This window comes from Thunnus maccoyii, chromosome 7 (assembly GCF_910596095.1).
Source record: "Thunnus maccoyii chromosome 7, fThuMac1.1, whole genome shotgun sequence".
Lineage (NCBI taxonomy): Eukaryota > Metazoa > Chordata > Actinopteri > Scombriformes > Scombridae > Thunnus > Thunnus maccoyii.
The window spans coordinates 9,519,077-9,542,144 of NC_056539.1; the positions used below are offsets into that span (position 1 = coordinate 9,519,077).

The window sequence follows — 23,068 nt, forward strand, 5'->3', positions numbered from 1 at the left end:
ACACATTTCCAATATTGTTAAGTATTGTTTGCTGATGTTTTTGCAATTACTGTATGGAATATGCATTTGCAGCTTTAATTACTGTATGCAGCACATTTGCTCTGAATCTGTTTTTCCTGAACACTGAATATTAGCAGAGGTAAAACCATAGCATTCTTTCTGTTTTCCAGGTGGAGAAAACTAACATAAAAAAAACAAGGAAAAAAATATAATGCATCATTTAATATGAATAAAAAATGTTATACATTCACAAGTGAATTGCACACTTCAGGCACGTGAACTGCTCTGGAAAAATTATACCCAGCAAGTAAAGTTAGTGAAGCAAGAGGAGCTTCAGTCACGCTTCTGGCAGGCATGGGCACACTGGCTGGAATAGCAACAGATTATCTCTGGTAGCTGCGGTGAAGCTGGAACATGATGCAGCCACATCTGGTGGACACAGGAGACACTGGACATTGTGTGTTGACACTGAACACACAAAGTCAAGGATTAACAGAATTGCTAGGTGGTACAAATTGATGTGACAACACTTCAGACCAAGTTGAAAATGTTTAAATGTGTTTTTCCCAAAACTGAATGATTTCACTTCATGAATATACACAGACAAAAATAAAAGAGGTTGAATTTGAGTTACTGGGTTTTGTGATCAGTCAGAGATTAAACTGGCATACAAAAACAGTCGCACAGTTACTAATTAGCTACAGCTAAAAAAACAGTCCTGCTGTCAAATTCACATGAATGAAGCAAGGCCAAAATTTCCCTCATTTCCACTCTGTACACACCTTTAGTGTACACTCTGTACACACCCTCTCATGGCATTGAAAGGCATTTCAACACATCTGAAATGCCTTTCAATCACATCACTGAATCTTCCTCAGCAGATGCAGTTTCCAAATGAGGTTTGTTTCATTTTTGTTTTCATAGTTTTGGTGTTTTTGCACTGACATTCCCACACATCACCCTGAAATCAGTGTAGGCCGTGCCATAATCTTTTCTTTCTCTTTTAGATTGAGCAAGTCACTGAACCCCATTTCCAAATACAAAACAGAAACATGTCTGTTCATCCCTGGCCCTTGAGAGGATAAACAAAAAGAGAAAGACACAAACAGACAAACTGACAGACAACAGACAATAGACAGAGACCAGAGAGGAGGAGCTGGGTCACAGCAGGAAGCCAAGACAGACATATCACTCCTGCCCTTTCTGTGTCCTCCTCCTCTGCAGCATCCATAAACAACCTTTTACCTTTCATCCCTCAGTGCTCTGTGCTACCTGTTAACCCCTGACCTCTAACACAAGATCTCCTGCATCCTGACCTCTAACCTTTCACCTCTGGAGGTCATGGTCAGTGTCCTGCTGTTTATCACCCCCTTTTTTTTTGCTCTATTTTTCTAACTTTGCCTTCATGCTCAGTGAGGATACCTATAAGAAGCTACTTTGTTTATGAGTCAGTTCGATCAAATCAAACCCCCACTTCCCCCTGTTGCTAAACCTAATCAGTCATTTAGGATTGCTTGGAAGTGAGCAACACAATGTAACAAGAGGACTGATTACTGAGAGAGGGGATTGTTGTTGATGCTGCGCCTACGTCTGTAATCTCGACTGAGATTGAAACCAGATGTCCGGATGACGAGATGTGGGAGGTAGGAGGAAGAGGAGTTAAAGCAGCAGTGTTGAAGGCAGATGAAGGAGAGGAGGAAAAAAATCAATCTGTAACCCCTGAGTGCCCTGCTTGAAGTCTTGAATACCATCCACATCCCTGAGGAGAGAGACAGAAATTGAGGGAGAGAGATCTGCAACACCTTGTAAATCTGCACATTTTCCTGGCTTAATAATGTTGAAGTTCCATAACATGAAACTTTAGATCCTTTGAAGAAGTAACACCACACCTTCCATCAGGTTCACACTTCTTCCTCTTTAATTTTTCCTTTCCTTGTCTCCGTTTACAAATCTCTTTTTTCCTATTTTGCTTCTGCCCTCTTCTCTTCTTTTCATACTCCTACTCTTACTATTCACTACCTGACTGGAGACAGCAAGCATAGAAAGGAACTGATATTTTTTATAAATGTGAGTCCTGCAAATCAGTCTGATATAAACGACGTACTGCAGATGTAATGACCGACTTGTCCAGGCTGGAATGTTTTCGCCTCTAGAGCTCTAGTTGCAAGAGCTTTTCCATGGAACAAAACAAACGATGAGTTAGTCTTCATGCATGATATGGTAATGAGAGAGTGGGGGGGGGGTTTTACATGGAAGTGCATATCTGTTGGTATTACAGTAAACAGATTGTCTGGAGACAATTTAGCCAAAGGCTTGAAACTGAATGTGTCACATGCTGTATACATATAAACCTCCTGAATAAAAAACACAAGAAATCGACAATCTTATCTTCCTGCCTCTCACAATTAAACTCGTGTTCTAAGACAGTAGTCTTGGTGCATGTTTTGACACAGCCAGAAAATAGATGTTCAGTAATTCAAGTCCTACAGTAAAGAAATAATATAACTCAACTGAGTAATGAAAGACCAGGCCGATAAAAATTTATTTTTGCATTGTAGTCCAGGTAATGCGCAAACTAGGATTTATTTGACATGTGTGTGTGGTAGCATCAAGAATACTACATTCATTCTGACTTCTTTCTTCTTTTTTTGGTATTTGTATGACACCAGTGATTTGTATGAACACCGCTGACAACTGCTAAGAAGACTGGCCACCTTGAACAGCCTCCAAATTGCATTTTTGTGTGCCACAGGATCTGTAATTTGTGGACAATCTGTGCTATGAATGGTAATGTTGGTCTGTCTTTTGGTCGGCCAGTTGGTTCACCACTGAAATATCTCAACAACTATTGGATAGATGCCATGATATTTTAACCAGACATTCAGGGACCCCAGAGGATGAATCCTAATCATTTTGGTGATGTCTTGATCTTTCCTTCAGCACCACCATTAGATTTTGTTCATCAGTGAGATGTCTCAACAACTACTGGTTGGATTGTCAGGAAGTATCCCCATTAAGTCGAAATGTAATAACTTTGGTAAACCATAACTTTTGTCTAGTGCTATCATCAAGTAGAAACTTAATTTGTGAATATATTGTGAAAATATTTTGGTTTATGACCAAATACTTCCAAAAATAATGACATTCCCATCAGCCTTAGCTGTAGTTTGTCTGTTGTGCTAACTGGCTAATGTTAGAATGCTGTAGATGCAGAGTGTTGCAGGAGTTCTCACCTTTCTAATGTTAGAATGCTAACAGGCTAAACTGAGATGGTGACCATGGTACACATTAACACCTACTCTACATTAGCATGTTATTTTTGTCATTGTGAGCATGTTAAAATGCGGACATTAGCATTTAAGCACCACTGTGCCTAAGTACTGCCTCACTGAGTTGCTAGCATGAATGCAGACTCTTATTAAAACCAAAGGGACATTACTTTAGCACATAAAACTCAAAGACACTCTTCACAAATCTTGGCAAATCAGACTTAAAAGAATAGACAGTATGACCAGTAGGCAAGTTGACAAAAACAAAGTTAGCCATGTCAAAGAGACAACAACCAACCAACATTAATAGGCAACAAGTCATTAACAATAAACTGCCTTCTATGTCCTGCGGAGCTAATGAGCAAACTAGGAGCAGCTGTGCAGGCAGGTGGTAGTCAGGTGATGAACAGAGGCTAGGAGATCACTGAGGAGGCTTATAGTGGGCAGGTATGGCAGGGCTGGATCTGTAAAATATTACAATACAGACACAGAGAGAGAGCAAGTCTGGGGCTGAAGAACATGCAAGAAAGAGATGGAGATACACCATGTTCCTGCACAAACAGAGCGATTAGCAACATCCTGCTTGTGACAAAAAAAAAAACCAAGATGCTCCTACTTTTGTAAACCACTTGAACTAATTATTGTACTGCAGTAAGTATGTTCTAGTTTGTTTACAGTGATTGCCGGTATTGTATCAATCAATTTGACAATAATGATGTTTGAAAATAGCAGATGAAAGAGCTAGCATTCAGAAAGCATGTCTCCTCAAATAGCTTGTAACATAATTGTTTCCCGAAAATGTTAGCATTTCAGCAATTATTCTCAGCCAGAGCAGCAGACATTCTTCCTCATTTAGGAATTGAGCTCTTCAACATGTGAGGGCCATAAAGACATCATTGACATTGTTTCTCAGAAAGGCCATAAATACTCATTGGCAGTTATTGTTCAAGCTCTCAAAGGAGACATTATCTTGTTGCTCTCCAGACCTCAGAAAGACAACAAACAAGGATCTGGCTATGGGGACAGTTTTTACAGCACTGCACCACACCTCAGCATTTCTTTAACTCAGTAAAAGTCTCCTGCAGGGGGGTGAATATACTGTGTAAGTGGTCTCTGTCTACCCTCTCAGTGTTTGACTCATTTCCCTTCTCTTCTATGTGCAGCATCTGTACACATCAGGGGAGGAATGAAAATGTCCTGTGAGGAGTCAAGGATGAAAGGTTTGTGGTGCAACTCTTGAGTCGATTCCTGTAACTCAAATGTGTGAGTTGTGGTTAGATAGTTTTGTCACTAGGTCATAGATTGGAGACAAACAAAAGAGTGAAAGTGTGGGAATGAAGCGGATACACATGGGGTTAACTGTGGGCCAAACAGAGACAAGCGTGAAATCTACCGTGGAGGCCTTTGCTCACTGCGAGTCACCCCATCCCCCGTCTGTAACCCTCATCTGCCTCTGTCTCTCATCCCTCACTTTCTCTCTCTTTTTGTCTACTCTCTTTTCATTATCTATCTATCTATCCTCTTCAGCAAATAGTAGAAAAAATAATACTGTTTTTTCTGCAGTTTCTTTCTTCTTAATTAGTACTATTTAAAGCAGTGAAGGAATAAGTACTCAGGTCATTTACTCACAGTAAATAAAGGTAGCAATAATATAATTATTGTATATTATTCCACCACAGATTTTAAACGTCAAGCTTACATTTTTTCAAGTCTGTTTAAAAACAATGCTCACATGAATACACTGAAACAGCTTTTAGTCACTGTAATCATTCTTGCTGTTTACAACGCTAAGTGCCTAGAGTGCTAAGCTAATGTGAGGATTCATCAGTCTGAGACAAACAAAACAAGTAGGTATTTTCAAAAGTTCCTGTGTTTTTCATGTGAAATTTCTTGTTTGTGTTACTATTAATCTGTGAAAACTCAGCAAGGACACACTGTCTGGGGAATGGGGGGGATTTCATGATAAAACCAGTAACTTTGGATGAACTCTACTTTATTTGACACACTCAGACTCCTGATGTCTCATATTATCTGAACTGCTGTACACAAAAGAGGACTGTGGATTTTGTCTCTCTCTCTCTTACATTGGAATAGGGGATCTCATCATGTGCTGTATGGGCATTGGGATCAATTACAGCAACTAATAACTCCTTAAATGTACATTTGAGCATGTTAGTAATGTTTTGAGACGATTTGAAAAAATATGAACCTATCCTTTAAGTCTTGTCTTTGTTATATACAGTTTTTATATTTGATTATGTATGAAGATACTGAGGGAATCATTTCTAGGAATAAACATTTTCAAGAAGAATCCATCCAGTCATACAAAAATAACATCTTCACAAACTGTAGTCAAAGTAAAGGATTAACAATCGAGACAAACCAAAGTTGTGTTCATAATGAGCTTTTTATTTAAAAGCACATGAATTAGAGCTAGGTACATTTAGCAGAAAAAAACAGCATTGCTACTATTTCTTTTGTACAAAAAACAAGACAATACAAAAAATACTAATATTGAATTTTTTTCAATGCATATTACAAACTTAACTATTACAATCTACAATAGTTTAGTTATCTAGATACAAGCCCCCCACATCCCTGGCGTCACTCAATCTGACAGATAACACAACCCTGAGGTGTAACTGTGTGCATGTCTGTCTCATATACATAAAAATACTTCCCTTGGGGAATAATGTGGTGCAGACTAGACTAAGTTTGAATCACATCATTGGGGAGATTAATCATAAAAACATTTCAACATCCTCCAGACAGTGTTTTTTAGGCCAGGATGGAGACACACAGATACACGCAAACACATATGCTGTAAAATCATATAAAGAACATTAATCTGGACCAGATTTTAGTTGATGATGGATGGACTTTGAGAGTTTTGTCTAAAGCACATTTCCTAACTTATGTCAGTCCCAGCCTGAACTTATGAAACCTTGTAGAGAGCTGCACTCTCCTCCATCACCATCTGTCCCCCACAGAGAAAAACGAACTGATACCAGAAATGAATCATGTGCTTCGCAATCAATAACTCCTCCTTTACTGTATATGGTCATATTTCAACCTGAAAATGCGCATATTCCAATAAATTCCTGTATGTGAACATCACAGCTTTACGAGTACGATGGATGGGCCAAATGTCTGGAGCAGGTATTCAGCTCGTTGTCAGCGAGGCAGATGCATAGTCCCTGAGTGCTGAGCTCAGAGTTGGCTCCCAGCAGGATGACACAACAGATACGCAAATGCTCCACAGATACACGTTCACATGGATGACCAGTAAATCAGGCAGCAGCCTCTGGATCACAGCCAGAGGGACTGAGCTGAATTCTGACTCCTAATAATCACCCCATGGCTGTATGCTGTTAGACGTATTTGTGTGTGTGTGTGTGTGTGTGTGTGTGTGTGTATGTGATTTGTTTGTGTGTGTGCATGTGGGAGCAATATGTGTTGGTGGGTTTTAATGCAGTGTTGCGTGAGCAGGTGAACCATGGGGGGTTTAAGCAACTGTGGCTGTATGACAGAATTCCCTCTGGCAACCTTGGAGAGAAGAAAAGGCAGAGAAAGAAGAGGAAATAGGGAGCGAGATGCTTGCCTAACTCCATCTTGTACATTAAAAGGATCACAGGGACCTGTGTCTCAGTCTTCTAACCCCATTTCCTCCTAACGTCTCGTTGCTCTACCTTCATCCTCTGTCGCTCCTTTCTTCTCCATCTCTCCCTCTTTTCATCTGCTCTAAAGGAACCGGACAGGTGAAAACCAATTCCCCTTAACTCTGCATTCACTTAGCCTGTCTGCCTGCATCAGTGGAGATGATGAGTCTGTCTGCATGCATGCATTTTAAAAGGTCAGGTGTCATTAGGCTTTCCCCCTTGAAGTTTCTGTATAAACCGTGATGTTTGGTACAATGATCTCTGACTCAGTCCCCAAAAAAAGAGAATCACCATCAATAAAACCTTTTTTGCATCTGTAAAAATCAACGTCTAGTAAAAAGTTCAGAGCAACCAAATCCCTCTGCTCCTTTTTTGACCTGTCCACTCTTCCATATGGGCCATGAGGGGGCCGAGGGGAGGTGGGAGATGTCTTTTCCATACAGGGAATCACAGAAGGAGGTGAGAGTACTAAGATGTTGTGGTGTTCAAACTGAAAAGAAGATTTGGGGTATTGAATAAAGCCAAAACCTTAAGCACAAACCTAGAGGTAATGTCAGAAAGAGCGAAGATAAATTTGTTAATGTTTCTTGATCTGCAGGACACGTTGGGGAAAAATTTGGATAAGAGAGAAACAGGGAGTGAGAGAGAGAGTGGATGGACACAGAGGCCATTTATGCGAAGATGACATAATCACCTGTTTCCCCCGTGTACAGCCAACATCTGCAAAATTTATTAATTTTCTATCCCTCTCTCTCTCCTCTCCCTCTATTTCCATCCAGCTCACCACCCCTGCACAGACACTATGTCACACATGGATCATGCTGTTATGTGTGAAGTGGGCAATTAGTTTTTATATTAATGCAGTAGTTTCATTTCAGGAAACAAGACCTTGGAACAGCTTTTCAGCTACTTTACACTTTCGACTGGATTTTGAATTGATTGATAATTGCGTTATTTATGCAGAAGCAATAAAACGTATAATTAGCAAATGTATAAATTAACCAGAGAGGAAATGAATATAAGATTTTAGAAAACTGACAAATACTTGATACTTAAAATTAAATACTAGTTGTCGCAGTTACTCACTATAATTACACCTACTGTATTTTCTACACAGAAATAAGAAACCTTCACATTGGACCACAAAAAATAGGTTAATCCATTCTTCCTTTCTGTCACAATTAACATGAGATTCATGTCTAACTACATTTTATGCTCACTGGATTGAGGTTTCATTCATGTCGAAAAGTGACAAAATATCTCCCTCGCTGAGACAAAGATGTAGTGTTCTCATGCAGGATCATCATCATAAAAACATGGTGTTAATCCTGGATATTAATCCTCTTCCTGCCTACACAAGCGCTTATTGACTGAATGCATTTTGATGGCAGCATCCAACACCCCACCATGTCCTTGTTTTAATCAGTGATACCCATATAATAAAGTAGATTTGCTAAAAACTGGGTTAATACTTAACAAAACCAGTCTTCTTTTCATTTATTTAAAGGCTGCTCCATTTTCCGAATGTGTCTGTGTTCAGCTGTTTTTCTGTGAAGCTCCATCTAACACAAGCGATGAAAGAAGCTGTTAGAAAGAAATACCTTTTCCTGTCATCCATCTTTGTCATTTCTTGACTGAGGGAAAAACCTTTGAAACACAATTGAGAATGTGGGACATTAAAACCTGCAATTGAAACTAACACTTGCAAAACCAGCCCTTTCCTTTATTTTTTGCACATATTTTTCCTTTCTGTCCACACTTTGTCCTGTGGGTGGGTCATATTATGTCTACACACCTCATGTGTGCTAAAAACCTGCAAAACAGACACTGACCTACTGTAAACAGTTGACTGCTGGGAGGCTGTGCCTCCATTTCCCTAAAGGAAGTGCCGAGCAGTCCTGCCCAGACTGCTCTCCTCTGACTCTCTGGCCAGCCTGTGTGCTTCGCCTGGCCCAGCTGCCTCTCCGCTCCCTGGACTGCAATGCAGAGAAAAGGCCCTCAGAGCTCCAGGCCTCCAGACAGCTCTCCTGGAGGTGCCACCCTCACCACAGCCCAACTCTATCTCTCTCACCCACACACACTCACTCGCAACATTCAAGCCAAACCAGAAGCACCCACAGTAGCACTCTTGTTATGCCGTGGTGCTTTTTATATCATGTGTGCCAGTGGGCCATTTCACTCAGGGCTTCTTGACTACAACCACTACATGGTAAGAAAAGAAGTCTGTTAGTCAGCCTTGTTTTGGATCGCCAGCTGAGAGCCACCAAAACCACTTTTACACATGCTGATTCTGAGCTAATGTGTGGAGCTAAATTTGAAATAAAGTTGCTCTTTCACGCTTGCATATTCTGACTGCTGCCTGTGCATCTGTACATGTGACATACGTTTTGCAAACCTATTGCTCTCAGAGTGTGATATACATTCATACCCATGTTCAGACATTCAGTATATAGCATATGGATACATATGTTATCAATCTGTCAGGCTCTCTTCTCAGAAAGGAGGGGTTTTCCACAGCAATTATATTGGAATCTCTAACAAAGTCCAGTTGAGCAGAACGGGGTTAAGTTGCCGCTGACACTTACCAGCTGTCAAATGACACTTTATTTTCCATATTCAAGTGTATCAAAATGTAGTCTAATTTGCTATATTTCTCCACTATGTTTCATATTTTATTATTTTCCATAATTCCTTGTGTCATTGGTGTGTGGTGAAAATTGTGTATCTTCCAAATGTAAACCTTTGAAAAGCTATAAAAAACAGCCTAGTTTTTAACATGACTGCTGTGCATTTTTGAGTTTATCCAAAAGGGGGTTTTGAAAGGCTTTTATAAGAGCAACGGTGGGGGAATTTCTCATCCCACAAAGGAGGACGTAATCCATCCAATTTGTGTTCAAATGTCAACATCACCAGCATAGAGTTTTCACATACCAACAGGAATTAGCATTTTTACACAAATTTGGATACTGAAGGATACTGAAGATGAAGGAAACATCAAGGCGATGTGTAAAGCATGAGTAATAAATGAGAGTAAACAGAGTGAGTGGACGTACAGTATGTGATGGTGACGGACACACACCCAGCAGCACTCTGAGAGAGGTACAGTACTATGTAATGCCTTGGCCTCCCTGTGACGGCCCAGTGCCAGCGCTGCTCTGCTCTGCTCTGCTGCTGCCAGACAAGACCACAACATGGGCCTCTCTCTGCCTCAGCAGCAGGCCCTCTACTATTACAGCCACGCATGGCTGACCCCAGGCCTACCAGCTGTTCACAAGCACCGTAAATCTCAGTTTGGTGCTGTTTTTTTTTACAGCTGACCTCAGACCAGCTGGACTGTCACTGTCAATAAAGGACTGCACTTTACAGGACACCGAGTGGAAACATGCATGTCACTGTAATGATAACATCAGTCAAATGATTGCCGTAAATGGTTGCATTTTACTCATTAAGGTCACACAGCAAGTTGTTCACTGCTAGAATCTGATCTGGATTATTCAAGGCCTGCCATTTGTTCTTTTTCTTCTCTCCTTTTGTATTGTCTTTTTCATGTCACGATTGCACGCAAAAAGACATCAGTTCCTTGTTGGCCATGGTTAGAAGTGTAGATTTTTAAGTTCACATGTTTTAAATATGTGTGTGTTAAAGGTGCAGTGTGTAGAATTTAGTGGCAACGGACTTGGCAGAAATAGAATATAATATTCATAAGTATGTTTTAATTAGTGTATAATCACCTGAGAACAACAATCGTCTTTTCATTACCTTAGAATGAGCCCTTTATATATATATAGGGAGCGGGTCCTCTTCCAAGGAGGCTACCATGTTGCACTGCCATGTTTCTACAGAAGCCCAGAATGGACAAACCAAACACTGGCTCTAGAGAGAGCCTTTCACGTTTTTGCATTTTTCGCAGGTTACGTGGCCACCGTAGGTTCTACTACACACTTGGAATGGGAGGAGGAGGGGAGCGGTATTCAGTTGGTTGCAATCTGCAACCTCACTGCTAGATGCCACTAAATCTGACACACTGATCCTTTAAATACTCAATATTCTTACATGGGCAAATGATGCATTGTGACTGATTACAGTGTGTTGCACTTTAGATTGGTTTTGTACTGAAGCCTACATAAACAGTTAAGATGACTGAAAGTGTCATTCAAGCTTTTCTCTCCTTGGCTGAAACATGCTGTGGTGAAGAAAATGATACTTCTTGTTTAGGTCAGAATCACAAACCATGGCAGTTCTGCTCTCTTTTTTTTTTACTTTAAAAGACACACACAATGACACCAGCTCGTCTGGCCTGTTGTCTGCCAGAGTGTGAAATCACACACACTTCATGAGCCCTGTCCCAAGTGCGTGTAATTAAGGCCGTATTTCATGTAGTATTCTTGACAATAGGAACTAAGGCCATGGTGTGGTCACAGCAAATAGTAGAAAAAGTAATACTGTTTTTTCTGCAGTTTCTTTATTAATTTGTACTTTTTAAAGCAGTGGAGGAAGAAGTACTCAGACCATTTACTCACAGTAAATAACACTATAAAAATACTCCCTATGCAATTAAAGTAAGAAAAGTAAGTAAGTACCCATTATCAATGTGTATTGTCAGGGAATTATCATGCGTTACCGTATATTATTCCACCACTGCTTTTAAATGACCAGCTCACATTTTTTTCAAGTCAGTATTAAAACAATGCTCACATGTCCATGAGTATATTGAAACAGCTTTTGGTCATTGTAATCATTTGTGCTGTTTATAAAACTAATGCAATTTCAATATAAGTGACGAGGGACAAAATCTACAGTCTTTATTCTGTGTAAAAATGCTTTCCAAAGTTCAACTAAAGCTAATGTGAGGATTCACCAGTCTGAGAAAAACAAATCAAGTATTTTCCAAAGTTCCTGTATTTTTTCTGTTTTATTATTAATCCGCCAAAACTCAGCAAGGAAACACTGTCAGGGGAAACAAAATGGGGGAATTTTAAGACAGTAACTTTGGATGAACCCTTCTTTATTTGACACACTCAGACTCTTGATGTCTCATATTATCTGAACTGCTGTACACAAAAGAGGACTGTGGATTTTGTCTCTCTCTCTCTTACATTGGAATAGGGGATCTCATCATGTGCTGTATGGGCATTAGGAACAAATACAGCAACTAATAACTCCGTAAATGTACATTTGAGCATGTCAGTAATGTTTTGAGATAGATTTGAAAAAGTATGAACTTATCCTTTAAGTCTTGTCTTTGTTATGCAGTTTTTTTTATATTTGATTATGTATGAAGATACTGAGGGAATCATTTCCAGAAATAAACATTTTTAAGAAGAATCCATCCAGTCATACAAAAATAACATCTTCACAACCTGTAGTCAAAGTAAAGGATTAACAATCAAGACAAACCAAAGTTGTGTTCATAATGAGCTTTTTATTTAAAAGCACATGAATTAGAGCTAGGTACATTTAGCAGAAAAAAACAGCATTGCTACTATTTCTTTTGTACAAAAAACAAGACAATACAAAAATACTAATATTGAATTTTTAATACAATTGTGTGTGTATTTTTTTCAATGCATATTACAAACTTAACTATTACAATCTACAATAGTTTAGTTATCTAAATACAAAAATCTGTCAATTGATGCTTTTTAAGCAGCATTTTGTAAAGAACACAGGTCTGTAATCATAGTGGATATATCTAAACATGTTAAGAAACAATATCTTACAGAGTTAATTTTAGTGATCTATACATTATTTATATATTTATAAAAAGAGAGTGAAAACGGCTTTGTGAAGTGATAGGACGGACTATACGATGAGAAAGATGTGCAACATGGCGGAGTGTGTTGTTGGAGGAGGATATCTGAGGCTGTAAATAAAAAGGGCTTCTGTATCTGGTACTGTACAACTGTTAGTGATTATACAAGACAGGCTATAAACATACAAGGTTAAAGATGCATCTTAGCAGAGAATAAAAATATTAGATCCACAGTTTTTATAACGTTCACCTACTCTCTTGCTCCTTGACACAGTGGCACACACACACACACACACACACAAACACACACACACTTGGCACAGCTGACAGTGTGTATGTGAGAGGGTTTCATTTGACACACATATAGTTTATCAAGAGGGGTTCCTTTTCACAGGGCACAGCGCTCATACATATGTACACACACACATATTCACAAACACAAGATGTACATGTACAAGCACAAGCGTACCCACACAAGCACAAGAGTGTACAGGACACACACACACACACACACACATACACACAGACTGAGATACAAACATCCATTGCCAATGAGTGATTGGGCGGGTGAGAGCCCCTCCCTGCCAGCGGAAAGAGCCCAAATCATCCCAAAATAATGTGCCAGCTTAGCTGTAAATTATCACCCTCTTTCTACGGTGACAGACTGCACCTCTTCACTCTGCCCATCCATCCCCTTCCTGTATAGGAAGCCAAACAGATGGCCCCAGCACCAGGAAGTGGCATGGCACAGCCACACCTCTTATACAGGTACTGGGAGGCTGCAAGATCTGTCTCCCTCCTTCCACAGAAAATATCCCCCCTTTACTACATCTAACCCCAAAGAAATGCAACATCCCGGGTTTAGGCCGAACTGACAGTCCACTACAAAAAGCTTGATGTGCTGATCTGAGGTGATATTGGAGGGCCCCATTTCTCAGTGGGGGTACTGATGTCTTGCCAAGCAGTCAAAAATGTTTGCAAGACAGCCAAGAGACTTCTCTGAAACCTGTTGTAAAGGTCCAGCAAAATCAGTGTATAATCCTTACAGGGATATTTTCATTAAAGCCATGCTATGCTAGCTTCTTCTCTGAGTAAATATTTTTGTCTTGTGAATGTCAGCATCATCAAGTTTTCTTTCAGTTAGACACATCAGGCAGCAAGTGGTGATAATGGACAATGGACTTAAAAACAGTGCTATAAGTTATATTTTTCTATACTGTTAATATTTCTATGCTGCTAATTATTGCAGTAATATCCTTCCTGTAGCTAAGGAAGTTGTTGTCCTATGGCGTTCCAAGGCCACAGAGAGTTCAGAGAGGAAGCATCACTGGTAATCCTTCTCTCCCTAGGCAGGGGGTTTGTCTTTTTTTTTTTCTTTTTTGTCTCTTTTCTTCATTCATTTTTCTTCACAAGTGTTTTCCCTTTATGTGGTTACACTTCCATCAAACCTCTACACCCCTCAGCTCTGCCTGTCAAGTCATCAATTTTCTTAACTCATCTTTCTTTTAGCTTCCAATTCTTTTCTGTTTGTGCTCAAAACGCTGGGCTCAAATGTTGATTAGTAGTTGACATAATAGTAAATAATAAGTCTGGATAGTGAGAGTGGACTCTGCTGTGCAAATCTCAAATCTGACACCCTAGTCCACAAAGCACCTCGGTGGGCATTGTAAAAGGGAGGAGGATGCCATTTGAGGAGCAGCTACAGTCTCTCGTCGCTACATTCTACTGTCCGATGGGAGGTGAGCAGCACTGTGATTGGCTCCTCAGTCACAGGAAGAGTTGTGGCCTCTCTCACACCATATTATGGTGGTTGTTCCTCTCAATGATGTCGGATGAAGGGAGCAGTTCCTTCTTGATTGGGGAGGGCGGGGGCGTGGCCGGCTTCACCCTCGGCTTGAACAGGTCTGACACGTAGAACACCTGGTGGACACACAGATGAGAGCGAGGTGAGGAAACAGGAGAAGAATGGCAAAGAGAAAAGATGCTAAGAATCAGCTAAAAAAAAGAAAAGAGAAGGACAAAATGATCCCTAACATAAGTTGGAATCTGTTTTCTCAACCACATTTGGAAATGGTTATGTGGACATGCGTGTGTCCACTTTAACAGTTGGTTTAAATGCAAATTCACCACACAAGAGGACAGCCAAGTTGCGTTTGTAATTTGCATAGAGCATGTCAACACTATCTGAGTTGATTTGCCTTTGCCAGACAACATCAGCAGGGGTTTTAAAGTCCGTTCTCAAGGCAAACATAACAAATAACCACCACATTTATATTCTTAAACTGTATGGCTGAGCTCAAACATGTTTTGCAGCAGTCACACTTTCCTCAAAGAGAAAATAAATCTAATTATGGGGGTGAAATCTGATCAAAAATGGTTTCTCAGGACACATTTCAGATTAATTTTATACCAGATGTGAACTGCATGTCTCAGCTGGATCTAAAAACAGTCTGGATAAAGCGTGGCAGGTCTGAACAGAACTAATGTGATTACACATTATCCAAATGTCTGTGCAGGAGCTGTGAGCCGGCGAAAAGTGTAAAAGTGAGGGTTGCATTACGTCACTGTGCCACACTGAGAAACTCCCTCACCTCAAATCACCTCTACTCAACACGCTTTAGGCAATCCCGGACTAGTAACACTGAGTAATCTGGCTAAAGGAAGTGATCTTGGTATAGCTCATCATAAAATCATATTCAATGACCTTTCCTCTATTCTCTAATCCTCTATTAGATTACGCCATCATCGGTGGCAGTGGAGGTGACTTCCCCTTTTTCATCAACTCAGAGAGCTTTAGGTCAGCCTGCCTGGCACTGGTGGTGAATGACGGAAGAGGAAAAAAAATAGCAGAAAAGAAATCTCTTCCTGAGATCTTGATGACATCATATGTCAAACAGGAAAATAGGCAGGAGTGGACAGGAAGGGGGACCATGGAAACTACTGTCCACTGTCAGAGTGGATTACCGTTTCCACTTACAAGGGACTGGGGTCAGTCACGAGCAACAGTGGCTTCAGCTGACAAACACACACAAATACACACATATAATTGGCAGGCGCAGCAGCTTTTCCTTCCGTGCTGCCAGTCGAGGGCGAGCAGAGGGCCTGTGCCAGAAAGATGAGGAGGGAGGGCGGAGGGGAGAGGCTGCCATTTTTTTTTACTGTGAAAGAGAGCCTACTGTGTACAAGGCCAGCTTCTCGGGGAAAAAACAATGTGGATAACTCTCAGCGGAGAAACTACACTAGGAATCTCATAAAGGAAAATGCAAACAGGAATATCCTCATCCTTCACATACAGTCATTGATCTATTTATATAACAAAGACCGTCTCATTCTGAGTGGTGGGCTAAACACAAAGACATTCTCTTCTATTACAGTTTGACATTTAGGACCAGAAAATGACCTTCACAGATAACCTTTGACTGACAGATGACATCATTCATTGATAGATACCTCCACAACACACAGCTGCTTTCATGCTTTTCAAAGGCTTCTTTGTGTATACAGCAATTAGTTTGTGTAGTGTGCTCAGTGCATTATTATAGGGTATATTATACATGACATGATGAGGGGAGTGAAGAAAGATATGATGTAGAGTCATATCTCTGACAATCACTCGAGCCGCCATGGGAAACATTCAAGGCTCTTTTCCCATCAGGATACTCTGTGACCAATCATAGCTGGCCTTGTTGCTGCATCACCCAATCTCCAACCTATTACCCCTGAACCTGCCATGGTGGAAAACTTATCACAACCTCACCACTTCCTGTTCGTGTTATATACACACAGACAAACATACACACACACACACACACACACAATCTCCAGGCCTATTGTGTTGAGTGATGCAGACTCAGCAATTAGGCTCCTTAATACTGTTACACAGGGAAGGAAAAAAAAAACAGCGGAACTTTTAAAGGCGTGTTTATGTGTGTGTGTTTATGCCTTTATTGTGTGTCCGTGCCTGCGTGTCTACTTTTTAAAAGTCATGCATGACACATAAAGACACTGAGTCATACAGGAAGTGAATGCACCAACTCGCAGGAACTGTACATATCTAAAAAAAAAACCAAATTACTCACAAGACCCCCTTTCGTGTATGAAAGAATAAAACTTTGCATCTGTATGCATTCACAGGAAACCAACTATGAGTATATTTTTAGCCTCACCACGCATTACATCTGTTACTGCATTTACACCTATGTAAGACGAAAGACGTCACTCTGGATATATTTACACACACACACACATATAGTATATACATAAGAAAATGAGTGGGATTTATAACTTCTAACAGCTTCTAAACGTCAGTGTCTAAATGTATACTGTGTCTAATAAGTGTAAAAAGATAACGCTAACACTTGACATGGTTCATATAATTCCTTATTCAGACACTTAAGTTGTGTCTGTGGAGTGATAAATGTCGACTTCCTGCTTCTGCACAAGTTCATTGACCACAGACACTGCTTCAGTATTTGAGACCCTCGTTATGTGCAGAATGTCCTTGTGTGTTTAAATCAGCGCGAGGGAGAGATAGAATCGTCTGACCCAGCTCCTCTCCATTGTGACAGTGAACCTCGAAAAACAAATGAGCACTGTCCCAGCTTTCTCTCTGACAGCTGTTTCCTGCTGGATTTGGTCCTTTTGACCTTCATTACAACACATGTTGAAAAGTAGGTCATTTTGTCTGATAGGAAGTGTCAGGTAGGACAGACAGACCTCTTCCTGTTGTGGTTTGTTGTTCCCCATGATTCTCTGGATTGTGGCCCCGCAGACATAGTCTGGAGTGTTTGACTAAAAACAGACATGCATCTACTTATTCTTCAAAAAACTGCATATATCCAACTCAGACAACATCTATCATCAAACGTGAGGACAGAGGTTTTAAAGCAGCAAACACATCACTACATATGAATGTGTCCATACTTGCCCTGGGTTTGTATTGTATTCATTTACTGGCACTCATTGGGAGTGCACTGGGATTAAAGAAGTAACTGTAGCCTTGGGAAACCTGGAATAGCAGACACAATAAAGTCATGGAATGACACATAGCCTGAAATGTATTTGGAAAGGAAGACACTTTTCCACAAGGCCATATAAATCCTGTGTGATATTTAGAACAATTGTTCACAATCACACACTTGAGACTGACGTGCAAATCCACTAATTCATCCAATGTGTTCTTTTGTTCTTTGAATCTGAATTTTTATCTGCAACAAGTGTACTGTCTGTTTTTGGCAACTACACATTTTGCGCATGTACATATTCCCTTAGCTTTAAAGATTAATAGACCACATTACCCAGGCTGCCACAGGGCTCGTGGACATCAGCTGATTCTGCTTCATGAAAACATCTCATGAGACTAATTGCCAAAAGACAAAATTCCCTAATAACAAAACTGCTGCTAACAACCAGTGGGATATGGTCATGTTGTTACAATCAGAGACATTTAAAAGACTGTTTTAGTGCTCTAATGCCTCAGCATGGATAAAAATGCTCTGACATGATTTCAGTGTGTGAACTCGTGTTTTTATTCTTACATTTCAAACTTTAAATTCAAAAGAATAATGACTGAATCTTCACATTTGTTAACTTACGATCTGAAGACAGTTTGATTTAGTACTTTCTGCTGGCTTTGGCTGTTCTGAGGCACACAGCCTTCATACCTTTCTGTCCTGCCTAAACTCATCTCCTGTCAGGTACTTTCTGCTCCGCCGCTTATTGAGAGGCTGAAACAGCAGCATAAAGTACTCACAGATGTGTGTTTCTACAAAGACTGGGCAAATCAGAAGGGGCGTCAAGGATTGTAAAACTAACCTCACCTCCTTGATCAGCAGGGGTTTGTGTTATGTATACGTGCGTGTCAGTGTGTATATACAGTATGTGTGGTGTGTATACATGTAGATGTGAATAGCATGTCTGTGTGTGCGTTAAACTGTCTCTCTCCATGCGGGAGGGTTGTGGAATAGCTGAGTTGGATTAAACCCACACTCATCCCGAGCCAAGATGCAGACAAGGCTCCTCTCTGCTGTCACTTCCCTCCCTTCACTCTTCCTGCCAGATCTGCCCATTCACAGGTCAAGCTCATAAGTTGAGCATATTTCTAAAAACATTAATTTTCTTCTGTTGTCAAAGCTGATGTTGTCCAGGAGCTACGCCCAGCTGAAAGAGCGCTGATTTTGCCAGAGCATTACAGTCTATTGTTGCTCACTGATTTTCTGCTCCTCCAACAATCCTGGCATTCAAAGACCCCGCTGCGCTGAGTGTGTGTGTGTGTGTGTGTATGAGTGTGTGTGTAAGTGTAAGTGTGCATTTTAGCTGTGCCAAGGTCTGCCTAGGCGCCACTACTAAGGTCTTGCTGGATTTTATGAATCTAATGCTTTCCACGTTCATGATTTGGACCGTGCAGAAAGGTAAGGTGTGTATGTGTTTGTGTGTTTCCATACTTTTCCCAGAGGTAGCAGAGTTAAGCTGTGGGCCTGCTGCGCTGATAGAACCAGAGCCACCAAATAAAAAACCCAAAATAATTAACAGCTTCATTCCTATTTCAAAGGCTAATCCTCTCTCTCTCTTTTTCTCTCTCTCTTTTATACACTCCTTTTATTTTCCTCTCTACCCAAATTCAATTTTCCTTGGCTCCATCTAGCTCAGTGTAATGATGACGGTTACGAAAAAATCATCTGGCAACTGCTGTAACGATATGTCACAAAAGTAGGGAGGAAGGTTGTAGAGTATGGATTCACACAAACACACACACACACACACACACACACACAGACTCCTGAACTGGGGCCTGGCTCCAGGCAATGTGTTATTCATTAAAGGGAATCAGATTCTCCTCACTTCACTGCTTGCACTATTTCTCTTTTTTACAAAAAGCAGAGGGGAGCAGAAGTGAGAAAGACAGATATGTGGAGGCAAACTTTTTGTGGAGGTTGGACCATCTGTAGGATTATATAAAAGGTTTAAATTGCAGAGAGGTTTGATGGTCTCCCTGTGTGTAATTATACTATATCTCTCATATTTTCATATGAGTGTGCTTGCTATTGTGTGTTTTGTGTGTCATGTGTGCACTCACTATGCAGTAGGCCACCAGGGCTCCCTGCACAAAGCCTGCCAGGACATCAGTAGGGTGGTGCTTGTGGTCGGAGACACGTGATAGGCCGGTGTAAAAGGCCATCATCAACAGCGTGAACTGGAGCAACGGGCGGAGGAGACGAGCGCCACGCCATGTAAACCTGGACTGGAGATAGAACTGGGAAGACACAGAGAGAAGGCAAGAAGAGGGGGAGAACATACAGAAAATGTTATTTATTTTATACAAGACTCTGCATTTTTGATTTAAAAAACCCATTGACAGATTAGTGTTTATGATGTAAAACCTGTAATCCATATCATGTTATTGATGGCAGTATCATTACCAGTCTCACCACACTCTGTTGCCAGCAATGACTTGAACTCTCACACACACCTGCCTGGAAAACTTCATAAAAGTCATTATGTTTAGCATATGCTGTATTGCCCTTTTAACCCTGCACCTGCGGTGTGTGCGTGTGTGTGTGTGTGTGTGTGTTATTACTGTCTGAGAGGTCTAGACTGAATCAAAGTGGGCAGGCTTGCCAGACCCGAAAAGAAACACACACTCTTCCACAACACACACACACTTGACTGCCTGCGATCCGGACATGACTGATTCATGGTTCTACATCCCAGCTGTAAAAACAGCACAACCACAGAGAGCCACTGGAATACACACACACACACATATATATGTGTGTATACCTGCCATGTAAGTTTCAACACTTTGTTGGGATGAACTCTCTACCCTCTATTAGAGTAAATAGAAGACAAAGCGGATGCACCCCCCATTCCACCCGCAGCCAAATCCCACTTTCTGGGGCATGATAAAGACTGACGAGAACCAAAACAGGAACAACGAAGTCCAAGGTCACTTTCAGTCACTCACACAAGTCTACACGCGTGCATAGGCTCTCTCTTCTACCCACATGCACGCACAGTTGTGAGGTCAGCCCAGGTTCTGCAGACATCCTGTGTTTCTGCACCACTCGTAGATCTTAACTTCCTGTCTCTCACACCCAGAGACAGAGGGCTTGGGAGGGCCAGCCTCACCCAAGGTCTACCCAGCCCAAAGCCCCAGACTTATGTCTTATAATCAGCTAGGCTAACAATACATACAGACAGCCGCAGCGCCTCCCAGCAGCCCTCGTCCACTATGAGCCCCTGTAGGTGTGGACATAAAGCTTCCGTACATTTCCTCTACAACACTATATCATTGTTCTTCTCCTTACGGAAGTAGAGGAAGGGATCCCTCCCATCCCTTCCAGTCTTGTTCTCTCCTCCCTGGCAGGGATGTTTAGACTTCAGGCTTCCTCCGCAGACGTTCTCAGGTAGCGGGCAAGGATTACTAATAAGTACTTTTGTCTGACGTCCTGGAGCCATAAAAGCAACATCCGATAAGTCCCTCACCCAACATCCTAAACCTCTCAATTTTGCGCAAGCTTTAATGGAAGATGTAGGAGTAAAAAATGAGCACTTAACTTAGCCAAAACTGAGTTACAGTGACCTGCCAATCAAATTAGCCCTATCTGAATGAAGGGCAGTGAGTAAACCCAAATATCCCATGCAGCCCTGATTTAAGAGAAGCATGTACACACAAAGTCATGATAAACAACTAAGAGGGTTAATGACCTTCTAAAAAGTGCATTGCCTCCTCTATAAATCCAACACACACTTTAACAGAGATTCAAACATCTGCCTTTCTGACCCTCCTCGTCCTCCCAGAAATTTGCTGCATGTCTCAAATAGTCTGATCTGAGGAAAACAACAATAAAATACAACAACAAAAGAAGTCCCAGTGAATTCCCATGACGGAGAGAGACAAGAGCGACACAAAGTCTGGTGGTTTCTAAAGGAATCCAGATCATTCCAGTAAGATCTTCTCCCTCCGTCTCTTTCTCACTCTGATTCATAGTCGGTGTTAAATTAAGGAAAACACACATAAACACAACAAAGTGAGAAAGAATGAGAAGGAGAACTTGTTTTACATGCCAGCCCCCTTCTCTTCCCCTCCTCTGGTTCACACCATGCTGCGAGACAAAGGCATAGCTGTGGTTAAAACCAATTGTATCAGAAACAAACATGTTGTTTTTCATTTAACCAGCAACTCTCTATCTGACACAGCGATAGCAGGTTGTGTAGGATGAATAACCCTCAGAAATATTCCAGTCCTTTGCTATTGGTGAGTATGCGCATCGAGACGTTGTCTGCACATTAGACAAAACACAAGATAGCCAAGAAGGATGCACACACAGACGCTTGTTCTCTGACGGTTGCTGCTGTGTTTAGCTGTACAGCGTGTGGTGAGGACTGTGCCAGTTATAAGTGTGTCATCTCTGAAGAGTGCAATGTGGGTAAGTCTCAGCTCAAACCACATCAGTCGCAGGCACAGCACTCAGGCACGCTTGGCAGGACTTGAAGTGCTTTAAAATCAAAGAGTGCCAATTAGCAGATGACTAGGGGCTGTGGCAGGGAGGACAAGGTGACAGCCACACTGTTCAAATGACACTTTCACACTGGCAAGCGACAAAGGCGCTAAGGAAGCTGTAGGTGTAACGCATTTAGTGCAGAAATGAATGGTCGATGAGCTTATAACTCAAGCCAGATAATATAAAGTTTGATGATAGCTTCTCAAATATGGGGATTTGTTGCATTTCTCTGTTTTATATCACAAGTTTAAGTCCTCTGGGTTTTGGAAACAAGCAAACTAAAGATGTCAGACAGGTGACAAATTAAAGGAAAAACCAACATAAAGTGTCTTGGTAAGGCGTTGGGCCACCATGTGCCACCAGAACAGCTTCAATGTGCCTTGACATTGATTCTACAAGTCTCTGAACTCTACTGGAGGGATGAACACCTTTCTTCCAAAAGATATTCCCTCATTTGGTGTTTTTATGATGGTGGTGGAGAGCGCTGTCTAACACATGAGTCCAAAATCTTCCATAGGTGTTCAAATGGGTTGAGATCCGGTGACTGTGAAGGCCACAGCATATGATTCACATCATTTTCCTACTCATCAAACTATTCAGTGACCCATCGTGCCCTATGGATGGGGGCATTGTCCTCCTGGAAGAGACCACTCCCATCAGGATAGAAATGTTTCATCATAGGATAAAGGTGATGACTCAGAACAACTTTGTATTGATTTGCAGTGACCCTTCCCTCTAAGGGGACAAGTGGACACAAACCATGCCAGAAAATGCCCCCTAAAGCAGAACAGAGTCACCAGATCCCCTCACTGCAAGCATTCAGTGCTATACCGCCCTCTTGGTGTATGCCACACATACACTTGCCCACTTGTCGAGAATATGGTG

General features: G+C 41.2%; 1 protein-coding gene and 1 long non-coding RNA gene across 3 annotated transcripts in view; one reads left to right on the top strand and one right to left on the bottom strand.

Moving 5' to 3' along the window:
- The first annotated feature begins 3,600 nt into the window (after nt 1-3,600).
- Nucleotides 3,601-7,555, top strand: LOC121899826. The gene is made up of 3 exons (XR_006096788.1): nt 3,601-3,920; nt 4,433-4,489; nt 6,390-7,555. It is a non-coding gene; the product is annotated as an uncharacterized LOC121899826 (long non-coding RNA).
- Nucleotides 7,556-12,342: 4,787 nt separating this feature from the next.
- The window catches only part of plpp3 (phospholipid phosphatase 3), a 31,679-nt gene continuing 20,953 nt past the window's right edge, over nt 12,343-23,068 (bottom strand). The window contains exons 6-7 of one of the 2 annotated variants that reach the window (XM_042415536.1): nt 19,756-19,932; nt 12,343-14,600 (exon numbers count right to left, since the gene is read on the bottom strand). In XM_042415536.1, the coding sequence (XP_042271470.1) occupies nt 14,472-14,600; nt 19,756-19,932 (306 nt within the window). In that variant the 3' untranslated portion in view covers nt 12,343-14,471. The remainder of the gene's footprint in view (nt 14,601-19,755; nt 19,933-23,068) is intronic. The other variant, XM_042415535.1, reaches the window with a different exon arrangement.